The following is a 21300-nucleotide window of genomic DNA, read 5'->3' as shown; positions in this document are numbered from 1 at the left end:
GCCAAACCAGCAGTGGCATCCTGTCACAATACATCTATGTTTGTGTTACACACTGTCATCTAGATAGGAAACTCTCAAACAGGAAAACGTTTTGCCCAAAACATGGTCTGTCCTCAAAAGCCGCCTTTTCCCCCAGCTGTGTCAGGTTTACAGAACTAGTTACTATAAAAAAACTAGACAGACACAGAACGGCTGGATAAAAATCCTCCTCTCCTTTTTAAGTGAGGTAAAGGTACCCTTTTAAAGAAAGGAAAAAGAAAAAAAAAACAACAAAAACCACAAACCAAAAGCCAGCCAGGTGCAGAGCATATTCCTGCTTTGACTTTTAACCAGCAGCACCTGAGCTCCTTTACCAGAAGATTTTATTGTCTTCTCTACTCCAGTTATAAGCAGTGGTGACTGAATTCAACCACCAAAGCCCCTCTTTGGGGAATATCAGGTGTTCCCCAGCATCTCCCCCAAATCCTCAAAAGATGAGACAGAAATAAAAGGTACCAAGAATACCAAAAACTTCTACGATCCAATATTTGCCAATTACAATTTCCCACCTACAATTTCACTTCTTTCTGATTCTCAGCCTCTTCACACAAACACACTACACAAAGCTGGTTTGAGTTTTCCTGTTTGGAGGTTTGTTTGGTGCGTTTCTCTTCTATGCAATCCCTATTTCCCACAGAAACAGCAGCAAACATAAGGAGATAAGGAAAAAACACAGTTTAGTAAAGATGAGGCAGAAGCTTCATGCAACGAGGCCAAAAATACTGGGTGTATACTTCATTTAGCATCTGTTCTCTACCTTTGCTCACAACGTGAGCACTTGTGGAACAGCCGTGATTTTCACGGTCTAACCAGCTTCTCTTTTCAAGGTAAGCTGTTCTTATTTCTACTTTTTGAAAGCAATAACCCTCTGTTCTGAGCTTGGAACCACAGCAAGCAGAAGACAGACGAGGCAGAACTGCTAACACGCAGGCACTCAGGGAGCGGCCAGAGACGGCCGTGACTGCAGACCCCGACGCAGACCTCGGGTCAGCTGCTCGTACAGCTCCCGGAGCAGCCAAGCTCTTGTATTTCGGCGTGCCAAACCGCCACGCTAAAGACGACCCCGGCTCCGCTGGTGGTCACTGCGCTGAACGGGCAGAGAACAGTAAATGCGTTTCGCGTGCCGGTGGCACCACCTACCGGAGATGGGACCGAAAAAAATGGTTTGACGAACCTCTTCTGAAGGGGAGGGAAAAAACTGACAGTATGTCAAGTGAGAGCGTGTCACATTTGATTCCTAATTCCGCGATATGTTTCTGGAGATCAAGCTTGTTTAACAAAGGTATCATAAGAGACTCTGCAAAATCCTTGTGTGTCTGCCTGAAAGAGGGAGACTACGGATCAGATATGCTAGGGAAACAGATTTTCTGACACATTGGGAAGAATTTTAACATTCCCATTAAGACTATAGCTGAATGTTACAAATCCAGCCCCTCCTTTCACCCCTTTCCAAGGCTGTAAAAGAACACCAGACGACATTACAGCCTCTCTGCTGTCGGAGGCTTTTATACGCCTGCAGGCACGAACTGCCTGGAGAAACTTGGTGTCACTGGGGACTCATATGGAGAGAGATGGGAGGATCTTGTCTGCCACTGCCAGGGCACAATGACAGCAGCTTCACGGTGACATTTAAGCTCTAATTTGCACGCAAATGTCAATATTTATTAGTCACATCAAGATCTTCAGCAAAGCTCTTCTGGGTTGCTAAGTCTCTCTGGTTATACTTTTAAATAGGAGGCTTGAGAAAAAATAAGACAGAATGGCTCTTGGTAACTTATTCCGGATTTCCTTGCTTCTTAATTTCATCCTTATCTATTGATTAGGTTATCTATTATCTTATCTATTGACTAACTGGAAAGTTCTTTCCAATCAGTCTATGCAGCAACAGTGCTGAAAAACGCTTATCATTATTCTAAGAATTGATCACAAAAAAGTAATTCTTTAACCTACCTTGCCCCTGGAGCTGTAAGTGTATTTACATATTTAAATAATGCAATTTTAAAGTAACAGATGTTTCCTGCCTACAGCACAACGCAAGAACAACAGCCTTTCACTATTAAAGTGCATCTGAAGTGCTCCCATCACCATTGCTTTCCCACATTAGTGGGAGTGCTCTCCTGTGCATTAGCTTTCAGAGAGCCCCAAGTGCTGAAATCTGTTTTCACTCGTAATGCTAACAAGTCTCCCTAATTTTGCCACTTCTCTAGAAAGTCAGGAATTAGACCTCTGAGTAAGTCAGCATGAAAAAGTAAAATTGCTTTTAAATGTAGAGTAGGAGAGGAGGAAAAAAAACGGGAAGAGACTAGGTAAGCCTGATGGATCTAAGTAGACCTGAACAAAAAGGATATCGTAGTGGTCTCAAAGTAGAGGGGAAAGGCACGTTGCCACCATCTATCACTACTCTATCACTTACCAGGATTTTGGCTCCCCAAAATGCAAGTAGTTGATACTGTAGAGATCCATGTCCTCTGTATGCCAAGCAAATGTTGTCTTCCACATCCCAAAGTAGAGGTAGGGAGTGTTTACACCTTCTATGATAATGCCACACTCGTGTTCCACCATGTCCAAGAGGGTGTTCAGATTGCCAATATTCCATTCTTCCACATCCTGTAATTCAAAAGAAATGTTTTGTACTGAAACATATCAGAATAACAGCCCACAGCTTCCTTTCAACACCTTAAAATGCGGATATCCTAGTGTTATCTGCATTAATTTAATTCCACCTGCTTCCAGAAAGCTTACTTTTACTGCTCATCAATAACCACGAAAGGAAGCATTATCTCCGCTTTGTGGCAAAGGGACCGATTACCAGCTCCTCGCTAAACGTGCTCTCTGTAGAGGCACTTGAACTATGTGCTACTCCACCATTAAGTAACTGTTCTACTAACAAACAGGAGATAAACTAAGGGCAGAATACGCTTCTCTCAACGACATATTCCATCCAGTTGTCCTTCACCTGATGAACATGTATTAGCTGATGAGAAACACTGGACTTCAACGTGGCCAAAGTGGCAGAAGCCTCGACAACAGCTCACTGCTTCAGATAAAGAATAGGGAAGACAGTTTTGTTGTTATCAATATTTAAACAGAAAGATCAATAAAAAGAAGTTCTCAATCTGATAGTTGGTTTTCTCTACTTCAGTGTGAAGTAGAAAAGCCACACAAACTGGTACAAATCTTCAACCTTGAGACTGCCTGAAGAGTAACACGATCTCCAACAGGACACGAAGTCTCCTTCGCACCCCTCTTCCCCAGCATACTTTATAGCTGTGCAAGTAACCGACGGGTATGCCAGCAATCCCAGCTTCACGCTGCTCGCTGGAGAAACTGGAAGACAGTACAAGCTGCTCCACCTTGAAGCTTTCTAAATCAGCCCAAAAAACCCCCACAGGAGCAGGAGGGAAGAGGGCTGAAGAAAGGAAGTGGCTGAAAAGTGAGAGGCAAAGGAGTGCAGAGAGAGAACGCTATGGCCCTGACACCTCGACGTTTGCAGCAACGTCAGTAATTGCATAACAGCAAGTGTTCTTTAGGTGTGACTGGTAACTCAATTATTTCATTTCCGCTGACAGGAACTTGAAGGAAATACAATGTACATCCAATACATTGCAGAATCTACTTCTACAGCCTGTGTTTGTGCCTGGTTACGTCACCTGCCCTGATCACACCACGGACAAGAACGCGATACTTTCATCCAAGCCCCAAATACTACAGGTAACTTTCATGTCCCTGGCTGTGAAGGCCTCAGATATCTTTGTTTACTCCAGTTAATTCCATATTAAACCATACTGATAATAAAAAGACGCTTTCACATTAGCATGCAGTTTATACCCCAGACAATCAGACAGCACTCCAAAAAAAGGCCACTTTCCACTCAAAAGAAAACTACAAAGGAAGGGCTCTGCTTTAAATGAGCTGCCCAAACAGAGGAAGAAGATAAGCAACCTTGATCATTTACAGCAGAAGAAATCACGATAATTACTCTAACCATAGGATGCAATTTCACCAAAGAAAAGCTTAAACAACTTGAATTGTAAAATAACTTAGCATGCAGGTGCATTGTATCCTATTAGAGTTGCCTACAAAGACAAAATCCAAATGCAAAAATTTTAGTTGGGTTAAGAATCAAAAGAAGTATTTTTGATGAAGCACCCAATTCCTTGAAAACCTGCTTTTTTACAGCTCTCTAAGGTGCTTCAGTAGAAATCTATTTTGTTGCTCTTAAAAAAAAAAAAACGCCAAGCCCTACCATGACAGAGATGAGGATCAGTAGCTTACTCTTAATTAGCCTGCACGCCATCACGTATACCTGGGCACGTCATTATGACACCAGTCCAGTTTTCTTTAACAACCTTTTCTGTGACCTATATACAATTTTCAGCCACACACTTCATAAAAAACTCATTTAAATCACTTTTTTCCTCATTTTTTTTAGTAAAACTAAGCTTTTCACAGCTTTCATTGGCTCTACTATCCTGAATCTCTGGGGAAGGTGGGAGGTTTAGTCATGAGGGAAAAAGAAAGATATTATTTGCCTTTTTTTAAGAATGCTAGATCAAATAAATTTTGAATTGCTGCTCCCTAATAGGAACAGAGCAATAAAGAAGTCAGTGTTCATATTTAAAATAAACAAAAGAGCAGCATTTCACTTACTGCATCATACAGCGAGCCGCTGATATCAGCTCCATAAATTGGTGAGACAAACGTGAGATTCTTCCAGTACTTGCGCTCCAAGTCTTCAAAGTCTTGATGGCGCGGAGTACAGTACCTGATCAGAACACGGAAAAGACAAGGATGTAAGAAGCCCCTAAGGAACACTCATCACAGACAGATAAACGACTGAGAAGAAGCAAGCATTTCAAAGCAGGAGGTTACTGAGGGTGCGTTTCATTTTTAATTCTACTCAGATTCATATCATTTCAAATCTTTCTACAAAACCACGTGCACACTGACAAACAGGACGCGCACATACCTGAGGCACGAGATTCCCATCCTAAAGATTATGTGATTACACAGCTGAAGGCAGTAAAGCGCTCACGTCTATGCTCTATTAGCAGTATTTCTAAGTTGATTGTGTATTGCTTGTACCGGCTGGCTTGTCCCAGCTAACTGAAGTGCTCTGCAGAGCTCCCAGTCGCTTTGGAAGACACTCACGTTTATTAATACTAGCCCAGGCACTCCCAAGACACTTGTACTTCTACCTCAGCAAAGGAACACGCTTTCCAGAACAAGCATTAATGCACCAAGAGCTCTTCTTTGAGTCCCAAGCCATTCTTTTCAGGCAGATTCTTAGCCAAATACCAACTTCAAAGGATCTTTCTATAACAACTCCCAGAAAAAGATCTAAGATAACTCTAAGAGCCACCAAGTTTGAGACTCTGAATGTAAGCTTTCAAGAAAAAGCAGTTTCCTCCAATACGCTTCCTATTTAAAATCTTGGATTTACTTTTGAAGATTGGATTTTCTTTTCAGCTTGTTCCTAGAAAGAAAGGCCTTCCACAACCCCTCCATTCACAACGTGCATCGCTTAACACCAACGTACTTCTCACTGTTAGCCAGACGCCGGTATTCTCCCACAGTCATAGGTTTCTTCTGGATATTATACTGGGTAAATAACCCCGACTGTCCAGTAACCACCTGCTGAATGGGAGCTGGGATAACCATGTCGTCTATGTCATCGTAGGTTTTTCGGGGCTTCCACTCCTTGGGAGGAATCACCTGGAATGGAAAAAAAAAAAAAAGAAAAAACAAAGCCATGTTCACAACAGGCAAATACAACTTCTAGTGAGGAAAACCTGTTTAAGCGGAAGGTATTTCACCCGGCTGCTGCAGGTTATCAGATAGCAGCAGCATCTCAAATAACCAGCACATGTGACGAGACACCTGCTCTGCATCTGCTGAAGCGCAGGCCTGGCTGAGGCGGTTAGAGGGCTGATGGCCTGCCTGCTAGCAGAAGATGGCCACTGATGATAAAAAGATATGGGTATTCCAAGGAAATACACGGCATGCCAGAAGGACCGCACGTGCTTTCCCTCCAGAACAGCATTCCTCTCTCACCTACCATTCCACGAAGCTGCAGGAAGACTCAAGCAGCTTTATCGCTGTTGTGTCTCTGCAAGTCCATAACCTTTTACAGCAGTCTAAACCACGGTCCCATCTAGGAGATCATTTACACAAGGATTTTCTGGGAGCTGAGTGGGTTTTTTTGTTTGTTTGGGTTTTTTTTTTTAAGTAGGAAGGCTCAAAATCCTGTTGCATTATTGCTGTTGATGTTTCTGTATTTGTAGGTGACAAATCAGGGACCAACTCCTTAAACAAAAAGGGGCGAGGGGTAGAGAAGAACAAAAGAAAACCCTGGGGAACACATCCAGAACTCTTTCCTCACTCTTGGAGGCTGTGCAAAAAAACTGCTGCAAATTAATGCTGAACCTAGAAGAAAAAGCTGTAATTTTAAACAGAAAAGCTGCCAACAATTCTAGGCTCAAGATCAGAGAACAATCAGTAGGACATTCAGCAGGCATGTGGAATGAAAATATAAAATATCTGCAATCTAATTTGGTGTAAGGATTAACAAAAAAAAAAAGTTATGAGAACTGAAGGACAAGTTATTGATTTTTGTGGGCATGGTTCCTCCAGGATACGATGAGCTTTACTTCTGTTACAAGGCTTTGAACTGCAGTTGCAATAGAGACAAAAATTAACTTGGAATGCTCAGATTTACTCCTACAACTAGAGTAATTTCTTTACAACATCTGGAATTCACCAACAGCCTTTATTAAAATAATCCACCCTAGCAGACCCATGGAACGTAATTGCTAGTACACGTGAGTGGACAAGGAAACAGCTTTTTGTCAATACCTACCTCTATTTAGAACTATAATAAAACAAGCAATTGACCTGTGTTTTAGAAGAAAAAAAGGCTTCATGCCTAACAGCTTTATTTCTCTGCCGTGCTTTATTAAGTTCTGCTAAATACCACACGTAACAACCACCCTGTCAGAACAAATTATCTCCCTCGGCCTATGGTGCAACACGACACGGCCGCAGAAATACTCCTTCTAATCAGTTAGTCCTGATTTTTTCCAAGCAGTTGTATGTCAAGCACAGGACTTTAGAAGCTTCACATGAAGAGTTCTCATAATGTTTCAATAGTTCAGCGTAAAGTTGTGGACGGTAAGGAAGCAGAAGGACATTTTAGAGCTGACTGGAGAACCGCTTCAGAAAGGCCAGGTATTTTGGGAACGGCACACGCACACAGGACACGTTTACAGGTCTACATTCACGTCAGCATAAGGTGGCAGTGCAGAACACTAAAAAGATAGGAGTAAAGTCTGCCCCCGTTCCTACAGGCAGGACTTGGCCCTCTTCCCCATCCATCCCTAAGCAAACTTCAAATGCTTGATCCTTCACTCTCCCCTCTGGGGAAGCTGAAAACCTCACCTCCAGCCCTTAAGGACACGGGCACCACTGTCTGCACCCTCAGCAACAGAACCAGGACACGGAAACACCCATAACCCACCTCTGCAAGGGCTGGGAACATCCTTGTTTTCCCTTCAGGGATCAGGAAGAGACATCCTGCAAATAAACCCCTTTCACTCTCACAAGAGGCCTGTACCTCCTCTGCCTTTCCTCTCTCGCTAAACCCAAACAGAGATTGCAAGCACAATTTTCAAAAACACACTTTGTGCTTGACTACGTGAAAGTGAACTGCTTCTGAGCGCTACGACTTCATAGAGACCTTACCAAAGCAGGGCCTCGGGAGGGCCACCTTCGGGGAGCTTTCAGCTAAGTTAGGGCAACTCACCTTGGCGAGCCCTGCTCGGTGAGCTCCTTGGGATTCCATGTAAGCAATGTATTTCCCAAAGTCTCGAAACTCCTCAAGGGTGGGACGAAAGGTCATGATCTTACAGCCAGGGTTCTGCGGACTCGGGTTTTCCGACCCCATATTTCTACTGCGGTGGGAGTGCCTGAAGAGGGGAAACAAGAAGGGAGAAAGAAGAGAGGCAGAAAAAAAAAAAACAAACTGGTTAAAAACCTTTGTTTTCTCTCCACACGTTTTAATGAATTTCACAGAAAGGCATGGATACATTTTTAATTCCTCTCCCGTATTCCCCTAAGGAAGTATTTCTAACCAAAAATCCCCTTAGCCTATTTGTTAGCAGGGCCCTACGAAGGGTCAAGTGTCAGGGCACTCCCGATACCAAAATCATCTGAGAGATGGGACAGGGCCTAAATATAGATCACAGCCTTAACATAGGAAGTTGTACCTCAGCAGAATGGCGGTCACAAACAGCAAACTTTGCACTTCAGCATCTAACTAGTTGCCCCTCAAAGTTTTCCACCAGAATGCTTCCTCCTTTCTTATATTTAGTTAAAAAAAACAAAACAAAACAAAACAAAACAGCTTTGGCCAATGGATTAGCTATTATTTCTTCTGGATTTTCCACGTGCTAGACTACAATAAAAATCATAAAATTAGGTTTTTAAAAGGTAGCTTCATTACATTGTGACTGTATTTGCAAGGTACCTAGATAAAATAAAGTGTCAGACAATTCTTAACAGAAACGTAGCTGCACCATTTCAAAGCGTCTTTCAATGTGAAAAGTGAAATCGCTCAATTTGCTTTAAAAGTGGCAGGGGAAAAAAAACCCCAAACCATCCCGGATGAAGTCACAGTTATGAAGCTGGACCTTTGTAAGGTGACGCTGGAATCTTACAAGACAAACAAAAAGTTTTAACAGCATTTCAGCTGCAAATGTCAGGACGGAAATACTCTCCGCGTGAGAGAGGCAGCCGTAGCACGCACAACGCGCGCCGGCTGTCACGAGAGGGCAGGACCGGGCTTCTCAGGAACAAAAGGAGCAGCAACGCTGTGAGACGTAACTTCTGAATGTTCGGATTTCAACTGATTTCAAACTAGGCAAGAAGTATTCCGGATGCTACTAAAAGTGCCCTGTGCGTTAGGAAAAAACAAACAAACAAAACCAAAGCCAGAGAAACACTGCTGTGTAAGCGTTTCAATCGGTGAGCGCGGCACAAACCTCACGCTTCTCCAAGACAGCGGATGCTCCTGCACCCCTCCTGCAAACATCGCACCCCGATCTGGACAGGCTCAACTGCAGCTCGCCTGGGGCACCAAAGCTTCCTTTCCCAGTTTTAACTGAGTAAAACAGTTCGGGTTTTTTCATTTCAAAGGCAAACAAGCAGTTTTGACTTGAAATTTTAGACAGTTTTAGACACTTTCGGAGTAACTTTTATATAAAATGTATTTCAAAACAATGGTCTGAGAGTCTAAGCTCTTCCCCAACGCAGGCTTTAAAGGAATTTCACGCATCAAATCGCAGCCTCTCACAGGCTGGTCCTGTCCTCCAGCACACGCCTGGTGCCTCCCCAGCTGCGGCATCATGGTGCCCCTAAGCTAAAGGCGACGTCAGAAGAGCTCTTCCCAAGTTAGGAGGCAGAGATGCACCAGAAACGGTCGCAGTCTTGAACAAAAAGGGCCTTTAATCCACCCCTCCCATCTTCAGGGTGGCCCTGCCCAAAGAGATTTCCAACTTTGCATACAGAAAAAAAACCAGATCTGCTACGTTTCAGGGTCAGCACTTCAAGAAACACATTTGATCTACACCCGCAAGAACAATTTACTACACAAACGTTTTGCAGAAACACAAAAAGAGGAAACAGCATCTCCCATCCCCAAGATGAACCACAGGAGCTGATAAGGGCTCAGGGCATCCATCTGCAAGAGGTTTCCTCCAAGCTACTGAGAAAAAAAACAAAAAATATTGTTCACCAGGAAGATATGGTTGATCTTGGTGAAAAGTCAGAAGAAAAAGAGAAGCAACTGCTGGAGAAGCGGGATGCAGACAGAAGCCATCCCCAAACTGCTATTCCAACGCAGTCTCACCGAGAACACTTCTGCTATTTTTAAACCGGGTCTAGAAATGCCACAAAAGTTCACCCGATCGGGAAGCACCAAGTCACGCTCTGCAGTGGCGCTGCACACCGGCTGATCGGGGGAATCTGGCTCAGGGAAAGGAACTTGAATTCCGTCCTGAGGAGGATGCGTGCCAGCACCATCTGCTCCAGGGATGCCTTCCCAGTATTCGCAGCTTTACCCACAAACAGGGGAAAAAAAAAAAAAATTACTCAAAGCCAGGTTTTATCTCATCTTTTCCTCAAGATCATCTCCAGCAATTCCAATTTTTATTAAGGACTGGGAGTGAATAGGCAAAACACAAGCTCCAACAAGGGGGAGGGTATGTCAAAAACTACTTCATGCAAAGATGATCAATTAAAGGGACTGCCTGCCTCGGCACTCTGGAACTCTAGTGCAGAGACAGCAAACACAACAGATTTTTCCATGTTTAATCCCATTTTTTTATTCTAAGGAACATCTTAAGACCTACCCTAGATAACGTTGGCTGCAATGTTATGTCCAGCTAATTAAACTAATTAAGCTATTACTAAAAAAAACAGCCACGGAGCTCATGGGAAGGAAGAATCAGTTCAACCGCTTCAGTTGAAGAAGCGTCCAAAGCCCCTGCCTGTATGCGCCTCCCCCCACCAGCCCCAAGGAGCTCGGAATACCCAAGCCACAGAGAAAGCCTTGGGAGAAAAGAGTTTCTTTCTTAACACACAGCAGCGCTAACGTATTTCGGATAAATAGCGGCAGTATTTACAGTTAACTCCTTCCCAGCTCCCGGGCTCGCGGAGGACGGGAGGCCAAGGCAGCGGGACGAGCCCAGGGCTGCGACAGGAGCCCAAGCCGCGTGGCAGCTTCCTTATGGGATTTTCAGGAGAAAGCTTCTGTGAAACAGGGTGGCAACAAGCTTGCCAGCATCACCGGGGAAGATTTCACAGCAGAATCCAACTATTCCAAGAAGACTGAAAGCACTCTTCATTCGCAGCTCTGCCGTGCAGCGGGGTGGATGGTGACGATGTGAACAAATTCTTCACTATTAATGCTGAAAAGAGCGATTTTGCAGAAAGAGTCTAAGCCCCCTATTAGTTACTGAAAAGAAGTATTAAGGTATTTTTCTCAGCTGGAAGCATACTATTCTTTGTAAGAGACAGGAACAACATGAAATACTACGAAACTCCTTCTAATTTGCAACCCCGGCAAGGACGCACTAAAACTTGTCTCCAGAGGGATGACCTCGGTGGACACAAAGACCAGAGTTTTTAATTTCAATGACTTCTACAAGAGACTTTTCCCTCTAAAGTTGATGTGAACCAAGACACTTTGCGCTAAAATCCTACACCTGTTGATTGAAACCTTTGTATGGAACAGAAAAAGCCCAGAAACCCAGTCGAGATCAATGACTTGCGCTTGCTAACTGACTTCCAGGATGGGGAACCCTTCCTCCAGGGAAAGGCTTGGGACTTCCAAGCAGTTCCCCACTGCTTCCCTGCTGCTGACCTCCAAGGAGTGGATAATGTCAGCTGTTTTTCCTCTGCTTTTGAATCGGGGGGCAGCTTTGACTGAGGACAGTGACCATTAGTGGAAACAAACCCGCCTGTAGGCAGCAGCACTGAGCGGAATGCTGTACCCACACCAGGGCACACGCCTGAAAAGGTAAAGCAAACCAGTCCTGCCGGTTCACTATGAACCCTCCGTTATCAATCCGGATTTGAACAGTAAAAACACGGCAGAGGGCTCACTCTGTTTGTACAGCAACGCTAGAAGACCATCGTTAACCTTGCCAAACAACCTGATTTGCTCTGTGGGATTATCAGTCTCCCGGATAAACCAGAACGCGTGTACCTTCAGGGCTCTTTAAAGAAGGCACGAGGCCTAAAAGTGAACTTCTACCCAAGCGATGTACGATGCCCTGCTACCATATACATTACACGGCTTCCAACTGGCAAAACCATTTTTTTACCACTTGCTGTCTCTCCAAAGGTGCAGTTTTCCACCATCAAAACCTCTTACTGGCTTTTTGCCAAAGGCTTTGAAACCACACAACCCAAATTCAAAACCATGAAGGAAAAGGCCCTTTGGAACATACATCTACAGCAAAAAAAAAAAGGAGAAAGAAGGCGTTCAAAATCTGGTAGACAAAACCATTGCGTGCAAGGCATAGGCAGCAGAGAAGAGGATACGCAGCATCCACAGCAACCCCACAAGATCTCACTTGGGTTCTGTTGGAAGGGGCTGAGAAGACACACGGAAATATCCTCCCGAGCGCTCCTGCGACCCGCTGCCCACCGGGAGCAGAAGACACGCCGGTTACCTGCCTGCACGGCGGTGGGCACGCGCGCTGGCATCGGTACCACACCCTGCTGAAGGAAAAAGAGCCACAGCCAGCAAAATTTCACCGAACAAACAAAGCACTGGCCGCAGCTTGAAGCAAGAGGAAATTTCACAGCAGTAGCAACTTGGATAGCTACCGAGCTCCCATCCATGGCCATTTGTTCCTCTCCTGTGCCAAATATAATGATTTGTGGTGCCGCGGTGCAAAATGATCGGGGAGCTGACTCTGGTTACACGGCTGTGCTTGAAAACAAGCGTGTAGTTGCAGGGGTAGGACTTTCACAGCAATAGTGCAACGCCGCCATCTCAAACCACAGCCTCGGCGTGCGACACAGACTTTCAAACAGCTGAAACAGCTATAGGAGAAGTCTCAGAGGCTTAAACTTTTCCAGAAGGCACGCTTGTAACAAATTCTCCTCCTCCAGGTCTCCCTTTCCCCAAACAGGAGAGCTTGTGACCTCCTACACAAACCGGAGTTTGCACACACCTAAAAACGGACGGAGCGTTACGGGCGCTCTTCAATGGAATCACCCTTTTCTTACAGAACACTGAACCTACCAACCCTTAATCCAATCCGTGCAGCCAGCAAACACCACTGCACTTGTAACACCAGTAAAACCGCTGTCAGCGGTTCAGAAAATTAAGTTCCACAGCTCATTACACTACGTAAGGACAGTGAATTATAAACCCTTGCAGGAGACCATCTAAAGACAACGCACACCAAACCAAGGCAGAAAAGTGTAATAAGTCCCAGATACTGAGGAGAAAAAAAAAAAAAAAAAGGAGATATAACAAGAAAATCTAAATGAGGCACATCTAAAAAGCTTAGATAATTGAAGACATAAAGAAGATGTATCCAGCACAAAGCACAAAAATCATTAATATATACCAGATTATTCATCTCAACGCTGAAAACATAGCAGCTTACTCTTTGGGGAAGAAATTCTGAGTGCATTCTACTCCTGAGTGGAGGAAGCTGCTATCAGGCAAATAATTTACTGGTTTAATACTTTAGAAAGATAAAGGAGATGCTGTATGTTAAGCACGGTTTTTAAATCCTAACAACAAAGTCTTCAAACCTGCCCTGCCCTCCATTTTTCATTATGACCCTCTGGATGTGTCAAAGCACAACCAAAGCCTGGCACCGTTACACAACACAACAGGAACACGAACATCAACAGTAACAAATGCTCTGATCTCATTTCAACGCCCAAATCGTTCAACCTTCTGTCTCCTTGCCTTACCCAGTGATTTCCCTTGAAAGCTCACGTCTATTGATACAAATACATCTCAACTTCCCTTGCCCTTTCAATAATAAGTAGGAAAAGAGAGGTTTGACTCATCCTAAGGCAGGCAGGACAGCATATTAAGAATTTCTCAACACCCAGCGTGGTCCCCACCAGCCAACACGACGTGCCCTGCCTGAGCAGCACTGAGAAGCAAGCTATCACACACCTAGCACTGTGCACTCTCTGGAAACTCTCGTAAAACGTTTACGGTGCTGGAAATCCCTTCTTACCTCATGGCTCACCTCAGAGCCCTGTCTGCAGCCGTACCTAGAGCTCCTCTTCCAAGTGAGACCACGCTGCTAGGACATGTTTTCCCTACACACGTGGGCAAAACACAACTACAGTGCTCGGTAAATCAAAAACCTGAACAAAGGACTTCAACTTGGCCATTTATCTCACTGTCCTCAATTAAGCTGTCAATCAGGTTGGGCTTGTGCCCACTCTCAGGGAGATGGGGCCAGGCCGGGCACGGCCGCGTTGTGGGAGGAGGCAGAGCGGCCTCCCTCGCCGCAGCGATGCGCGCCGTTCTCAGCAAAAACAAAACCGTGTTGTACAGAGTCAACCAGAGCGCCAAGCGGCACCACAAGGAATCGGGATTCACAGCCTCGTCACGAGTTTCTATCTACCTCTGCTCTTTGCCAGCACGGCTCTGAGAAACGCGTACCGGGGAATTTCTGCCGCAGGAACCACATCCCTGGGCTCGGATCCGTAACCGAGCTTGGGCCGCAGGCTTAAAAAAATAGGAAAGCTTGCGGCCCGTGAATTTTGCCCAAGTCTACTTCAAGTCCCTGACAAACATGAAATGAAAATAAGTTTGGTTTAAGGAAAAAAAATAAGTTGATCCTCAACTGAAAATACTGTAAAGTTATAAAATGAAACAAAACCCCAACAAAATACAGATTCCAAGTGTGCCTGAATTAACTTCTGGTTCTGACTCGCTTCGTCTTTCTGAGGCATTTCACACACAATAAGGCAAGAACCCAGTTAATGAAAGAATTATTTAAATTTGCTTTTAACTCATCATTTGACTACTAAGTACTGAGCACAAATATTAGTGGGAACCTCGTGTTTATCTGAAATGCCATTTTTTGATGAATTAGGCTGGAACTGAGGGGGCAGATTCTTCTATTTCCATCCACTTCCTTTCTCAGTAAGCCAACTAATTACACTCAAATCTATCTAGATTCTCATGGATCAGGCACTATCAAAAGTTTCTTAGCAGAGAAAAGACAAACTTTTGCAAAACATCAGGGCCGTATGTAACATAGGCGACTATATATCACTAGAGAAGAGTTACATGTTGCAAGCACAGCCGAGGCAGCTTTCCCTTCTTCCCGAGAATCAAATCACAGCATTTAGACAAAAAGAGCGCAAATTTGTAAGTCTGCAGTTCGTTGTGGCGCCGCTCAGCCCACTTTTAAAGGGCTAAGTCTGCAGCAAGAATTTTAACCCAACATCTTTCCCTCAAAATTATTCATATGTTCCATGAACTCCAATTTGAGTTTTGTATGTCCTTCGCAAGGGCCAAGTAAACATCACAGAGGGAAGATCTGAGAAGGAGGACCAGGGAGACAACATTCCCACGCAGGCACCGCCAGCACCCACCAGCGGATGCAGATCTACAGCGCCTGCGATTTGACAAATTAAGAGTATCTTCCATTAAATTTTACACTCCACAAGGCTTCTCCAGAATTCCAGATCCTCCTGTACTTGAAATCCAGCAGCATATGTACCTCATTAAAGTAAAATAAAATATTCCCTCCAAACATCCTCTCAGCTATGTAAGCGCACAGTTACTCATCTATTTCTTCAAACGGCAGCAAAATTATTTAGTCACAAATAGCGTTAAAAGCAGAAACAGCATTTAGATTTAAGAGCAATAAATCTGTAAGAAATTAAAACAGTTCATTATTGCCTGAAGCAAGGTAGTCAACAGCCTTCTGTAATATTTATTCCTGACTAAATTCAGAATCAGTGCCCAACTGTCTCTCCCCTCAAATTCCCTGTTTTACGGAATACACGAGTTAAACACATTGTGAAAATACACAAATTGGCACACCACTACCCAGCCAGAATCCAGGACCGGGTACTTTATGAACTTCAGTTTACTGTCTGACACAACGGTTACCTGTGCTGTCTTTTATCATCTTATGCAAGGCTACAGAAGCACTTAAAAAAAAGAAGAAAAAAAAAAAAATCAAACATTTAACCTGGACTGGATCTTCTCAGCAGCTCTGCTGTGATTTGGATCTTTGGTGCCAGGTACACAAAACTACTTTGGGTTCATTCTGCTAGAATGTGAAAACCAGCATTTAGGAGCTCGCCGTTTCAAACGGCAAGGCCGCAGTGAAAGGAGAAACCTCCTGTCCAGACCTGGAGCAGCTGAGGAAAAAAAGAAGTGCTTCTTTTTTATGTATTTCTGTTCAATCTGAATAAGAATTCAAAGTCTCAATGCTGAATTTAACGCAGCAGTGAGGCAAACCCTAAAATATTGCAAAGTAATCCGGAGTCTGTCATTCTGATCAGAAGGCATACGCATTTCAGAAAACTTCATTACTGTACCGCTGTGTATAAAAAAGTAATTCCTGTATCAGATTAATTCCTTAATGAGGACTAATTCCCAACAGTACTCCTTCAACACACCTGCCAGAACCACGAGCCTGCAGCAACGTTCTCAGTAACCTGCTCAACTTCTGCTCTGGGTTGCTTCAGATTTTTGTACGACAGAATTTCAGCAAATGTGATTGCTGTAAGGGCTTCTGACTGTTTTGCCAATGTAAAAATCAAAACCTCGGTTGCATTTTTTGCACAAGGTGCTTTAGGTCCTGCCTAGAGTGGGCGCGACACACTGACCCAGATTCCAGGCTGAAGAGCAGCGGCGTTGCCAGCAAATTGTCTGCTGGAGAAGAGAGGGAGCAGGGGCAAAGCCAGCTCCAGGTGTGGACTTCAGCAGGAACATCCATCCTCAGCCGCACCTACGAGTAACTTAAAATCCTCCCCATCACAGAGAGAAGTGGGGAGAACCCCGCAGCCTTCTGTTGGCATCTCCCATCTCATTTCGTATACCCTTCACAACCAAAACTGCAACTGAAAGGAGTGACAACTTAAAACCTAAATTAAAGCAAAACCTGGGAGAAAACCAAGCTGGTTTCACATCAGCCTCAAGGTAAGATTAGACAGTTTTAATCTCTCCCAGCTCAATTTTATCCAGTTCTCTCTGGAAGCTGCAGCTCCAAACCGTAACATGTACGTGACAGCCAAAGCTGTGCTGCTCGTTTTGCCAACACAGAGCTGTGAACAAACATGGCAGACTTCATATAAACTTATCTAAATAAAATAAAATAAAATAAAATCCTAAACAACCATCAACTTCCCAAAAAAAACCCAGAGGCTCACCAAAACCCTCCCCACTACTCTGAACGCACATCAGAAATTTTAAAGGAGTATCAGAACGCCTTAGGAAGTCATCTTCACACACGACCAACTCCCAACCTTGCCTTCTTAGGCCACATTCAAATTACAGGATTTTTATCAAAGAGGTTTAGGAAACAAAAGAGGAAACAAGCCTATGCTTTCCAAGAAATAGGGATTTGTGGCTTTTTTTTTGAGTCTTCTGAAACAGCCAAGAAAAAAAAAAATAATTACGTTGCAAGCCATTTCTGCAGTGACTGAGACACATCCAGACTATGTAAGGATCTTCAACCACACAAAAATATTACAGCAGAACACAAACGTGTTCCCCTGTGTTAGCAGCCATCCAGTAAGAACAAAACTGAGGAACTGCTTAGTTTGTAAAAGAGAATAATTCACTCCATGAAAATAAGTGCCTTCACTAAGCCACGGTAATAAGTGACTGCAGCCATAAGTTGTGACAAGACAGAACACATTTGGTCCAAAATAAAGATTAAAAAAAAAAAATCTTACTAAGCAACGACCAATTACTGACAATGGGGAAACACTTTTCTCATCTCACAATTATTTTATACCGAGAACAATAACACAACTCTAAGATCTCTGAACCTATGTACAACGACAGCATTCCTGCCAATATTTTGCAGCACTCAAGGATTTCAGCTTCCTAGGGCATCAAACGGACGAACCATCTTTGGATGCTTAACTAGCTGACAAATAATTACTTCAGCGCCTTGCACAGCCACAGAGAATCCTGATGGCATCCCAATATACGAAGCAAATCCCTCACTTGCAGTGACATATTTAGCTGGCATCCATCTTTGATATTAGCAGATGCTATATCGCCAGTAACGCCGCGTATCGCACAAGCCGGCAGCGAACGGTCAGACGTAACAGGCGCTGCAAATTCTTCGCAACGGCACACGGTGAAACATTAAAGAGCGAGTCAGAAGGGCTGGAAAAATCACCGGTCCACAGCTCTTCTGTATTGCCTAGAACTAATTAAAAGGAAATAAAGTTTCTAATTCTTAGGACTGCAAAGACATTTCCATAACGTTGTTGTTAAGCGATGCACGGCTGTCTCAGCCTGCAGCAAGCCAGAGCTGTTACTGCTGCTTACGCGTGAACTTCCCTACTCCTGGAAATGAGATGTACGCTTTGAAGGCTAATTACAGCTACCTGAATGCCAACACATTGCTTACTGCACTACAGCTGGACATCCAAAGAGAAATTAAGAATAAGTAGCTCTTGATAAATGTACAGAAAACTCCCATGTAGCTAACGTGCCTATCCAGCGCGTCTGGACAAACTGGTTTTCCCAATTCACACACAATTTCTGGAGAGCTCTTGCATGAAAAGAGCTCAAAGTTTTCCGAAGTTGTCTACATTTCTGATAGAAGACCTGCAGACCTGTAAAACAATCACTCCACAATATCTGTTAAACGACAGGAGTGATGGTATGCCTGGAAAGTTTTCACGTCATTTTGCTCCAAGGGTTCAGACCAACAGCCGGTAAGTGGCTGGCAGCGTTGCATTTGCCCCAGAATAACCAGCATTATCTGGCGTGAAGAGGTGGGATTCTCCCTGCAGGCGCCTCTCACTACCTGCTCCTCATCAACAGCTGATAAAACCTCTCACACGCGTAAGGTCCAGCTTATAAAAGCCCATGTTCACCCTAAAGCCAAACTTCAAATGCCAGACCCGTGTACTTTGCTCTTTTGCCCGTGTGTTCTGAGAAAACTTAACTTCTTACACATATAAGGCTGTATACATTCTAGGTCTCACTGGAGTGGTTAAGGGAATTATGTCTTTTCAAGAAGCAAAAAAAAAGGAAGAAAGCTGAGCGTGGGGACAGCATTTTCTTATCAAAAGATGTTTCAGTGAGCGTCTTATACGTGAACATTAGCTCTGGAACAAGGAATCAAACATATCCACCTACATACACTTTGCACAGGAGCAACTCCTACCACTAAGGAGAAAGAAACAGTCGCTGATTCTGTTTGGCACTGGAGGAGTCAGTCTCCCTGCCCCAACTTCTTTCACTTGTTACAGAGGAACCGAAGAATTAGGAACTTGCTGTCAAAAAGGCAATCACCCCTACGTACTCCAACGGTTACTTAATGTAACTGCCGAAATGTAACTGCAAATATCAAATTCTAGCCTTGAGATTTCTAGTGATTACAAGAATTTTAGCAAAATAGGAAAAGGAAATAGAACAGAAAAAAAAGGAAAAGTTCATAAGAAACTGTGTGTGAAAAGGGGGGAAAAAACGCTATTAGGTTTCCGATTAACAAGAGTTCCTTAAGATTGACTCATTTTGGTTAAAGGAAATTTAACTTTGGAAGGGTCAAGCTTGATATATCACGATACCGTATTTACGCTGGCCCAGCCCAAAGACAACCACATCACGCGCCCAAACTCCAACGTTCCAGGCCCTAACAGCAACACAAAACCAGTCTGCGCCCCTGAGCAGCACCCATTCTCTACAGCAGCTTTTATTACGAAGTATAAAAGTTAAAGAACATGTACAAAACTGAACGTAACTTGTGACTTTAACCCTTTAAAACATGGGTCCAAACAGTCTTTCTGCAGTACACTTAGCTCCTACGCAGCTATCTGCACCTTTAGGCGCAGGGTTTCCTCAAGAGTTTCCCCTTCCACCACATAACTATGTCACAAAAGCACTTGATGCATCTCCTACCTCTTTCTTTTAAAAAAAAAAAAAAACCGGCAAACTGAGCAGTTAACAGCCAGGGCAAGTCACCAAAGCGTGACCGGACAAACAATTTCTGCAGACCACAACTGTTTCGGAGCCGGTCATCTCACTTTGTCACCCTGCAACGTTCGTGCTCAGGGCTGCTTGGCAGGAGGAGAGGCCTCTGCACAAAACCATAGGTGTTTCTAGTCACGTCAGGCTTATCATAAAAAAAAAAGGAGGAAAAAATGAAAAAAAAAAAAAAAATAGCTTAGGCCCTAGACTTTGACAGTCTCTGGAGGAAGAAAAAAAAAAAAAAAAAAAAAAAGCCGGTGTCGTGTTCTCGCCACCGGTTTCCTGACAGCCGGGCCTGCTGCCCCCGGACCTCTCGGCAGCTCCCAGCTCCCCCCGCCCCTTCATCCCCCCGCGAACGCCGGGCCGGTACCGGAGGGGGAAGGCACCACCCGCGGCCTCCCCCCGCAATCCTGCGCTGAAAGCCCCCGACGCTCCGACGCGGAGCCTCCCGCGGACGCGGGGCCTGAGGCACCAGGGGGGACACGGCGGGGGTGCGGGGCGGCGCGGGGGCGCTCCCCAGACAAAGCGGGCGGCGGGGCCGGGAGGAGCGGACCGCGACGGGCCCGGCCCGGCCCCTGTCTGCTCAGGCCGGGGGCCGGCGGCGGCCGAGGGCCGGGCGGAGGGAGGCGCGGCGGGCCGCCGTCCGGAAGCGAGAGGCAAAGCCGGGGCCCGCCGCTGAGGGAAGGCGGTGGGGACGGGGCTCGGCCGGGGCAAGGCCGGCGGGACGGAGCCCGGCGCCCCCAGAAGGGTGGGCAGCGCCAAGGCGCGGGGGGCTCGGCCGCCGCGGTCCCGGGGGTGGAGCCGCAGGCCCCCGCGGTACAAGAGGGAGGGGGGGGAAGGGAGACGAGCGCCGGCCGCCCCCGTACCTGAGCCCGCCGGCGGTGCCCCTCGGCGGCGGCGGCAGCGGCCCGGGGGAGCCGGTCAGCGGAGCGCGCAGCGGCCCGGCGAGAGGGGCAGAGCGGAAGGGGGGCGGCGAGGAGAGCTCGGCACCCCGCGGCCAGCACCTGCCGCCCGCCTCCTCGCCCCGCTCGTTGGCTGCGGCCGACACCACCCTCGCAGCGATTGGGCGTGCGGAGGCTGAGAGGCGGCCGTTGCTGCCCATGGCGGCGCTGGTCACCGAACAACAAGCCGGGCGCCTCCACTGATTGGCAACCGGCGTCGGGTAACGGCCCGCCTAACAACAGGCGGGGCAGCCGGCCGTCCGCACGTCGCTCAGCGGCGTTCTACTAATGGAACGCGGCCGTTCGAACCGGCGGCTCGCCCTCAGCTCCGATTGGCCTAGGGAGAAGAAAGGGGGGGCTTCGATAGGCGGCGCGGGGTGCCCGTCAACGCCCCACGGTTCTGCGTTCCGGCGGGGGCGCGGGACGGTGAGTACGTGAGGAGCCGCACAGCAGCGCGCGCCGGGGGGTGGGGCGCTGCGGCCGCCCTGCGCCAATGGGGCGGGGAGGGACCCCCCCCCCGCCCCTCCCCACCAGTGCGTGTGGCGGCCTCATGGCGGCCGGGCCAGGGCTGGGGGCGAGGTCCCGTCCTTAACCTTC

The 21300-nt window shown here is 45.9% G+C and overlaps 1 protein-coding gene across 2 annotated transcripts in view; it reads right to left on the bottom strand.

The window, feature by feature from the left end:
- Window positions 1–20794, bottom strand: part of KDM4B (lysine demethylase 4B) — an 87060-nt gene extending 66266 nt beyond the window's left edge. For both annotated transcript variants that reach the window (XM_086767231.1, XM_086767232.1), the window contains exons 1-5: window positions 20629–20794; window positions 7841–8003; window positions 5579–5754; window positions 4690–4804; window positions 2453–2646 (exon numbers count right to left, since the gene is read on the bottom strand). In XM_086767231.1, coding sequence (XP_086623357.1) covers window positions 2453–2646; window positions 4690–4804; window positions 5579–5754; window positions 7841–7981 — 626 coding nt within the window. In that variant the 5' untranslated portion in view covers window positions 7982–8003; window positions 20629–20794. The remainder of the gene's footprint in view (window positions 1–2452; window positions 2647–4689; window positions 4805–5578; window positions 5755–7840; window positions 8004–20628) is intronic.
- Between the last annotated feature and the right edge of the window lie 506 nt (window positions 20795–21300).

The sequence above is a fragment of the Chlamydotis macqueenii genome, chromosome 26 (assembly GCF_036417535.1).
Source record: "Chlamydotis macqueenii isolate bChlMac1 chromosome 26, bChlMac1.mat, whole genome shotgun sequence".
Classification (NCBI taxonomy): Eukaryota; Metazoa; Chordata; class Aves; order Otidiformes; family Otididae; genus Chlamydotis; species Chlamydotis macqueenii.
This window is presented reverse-complemented; position numbering and strand designations above follow the sequence as displayed.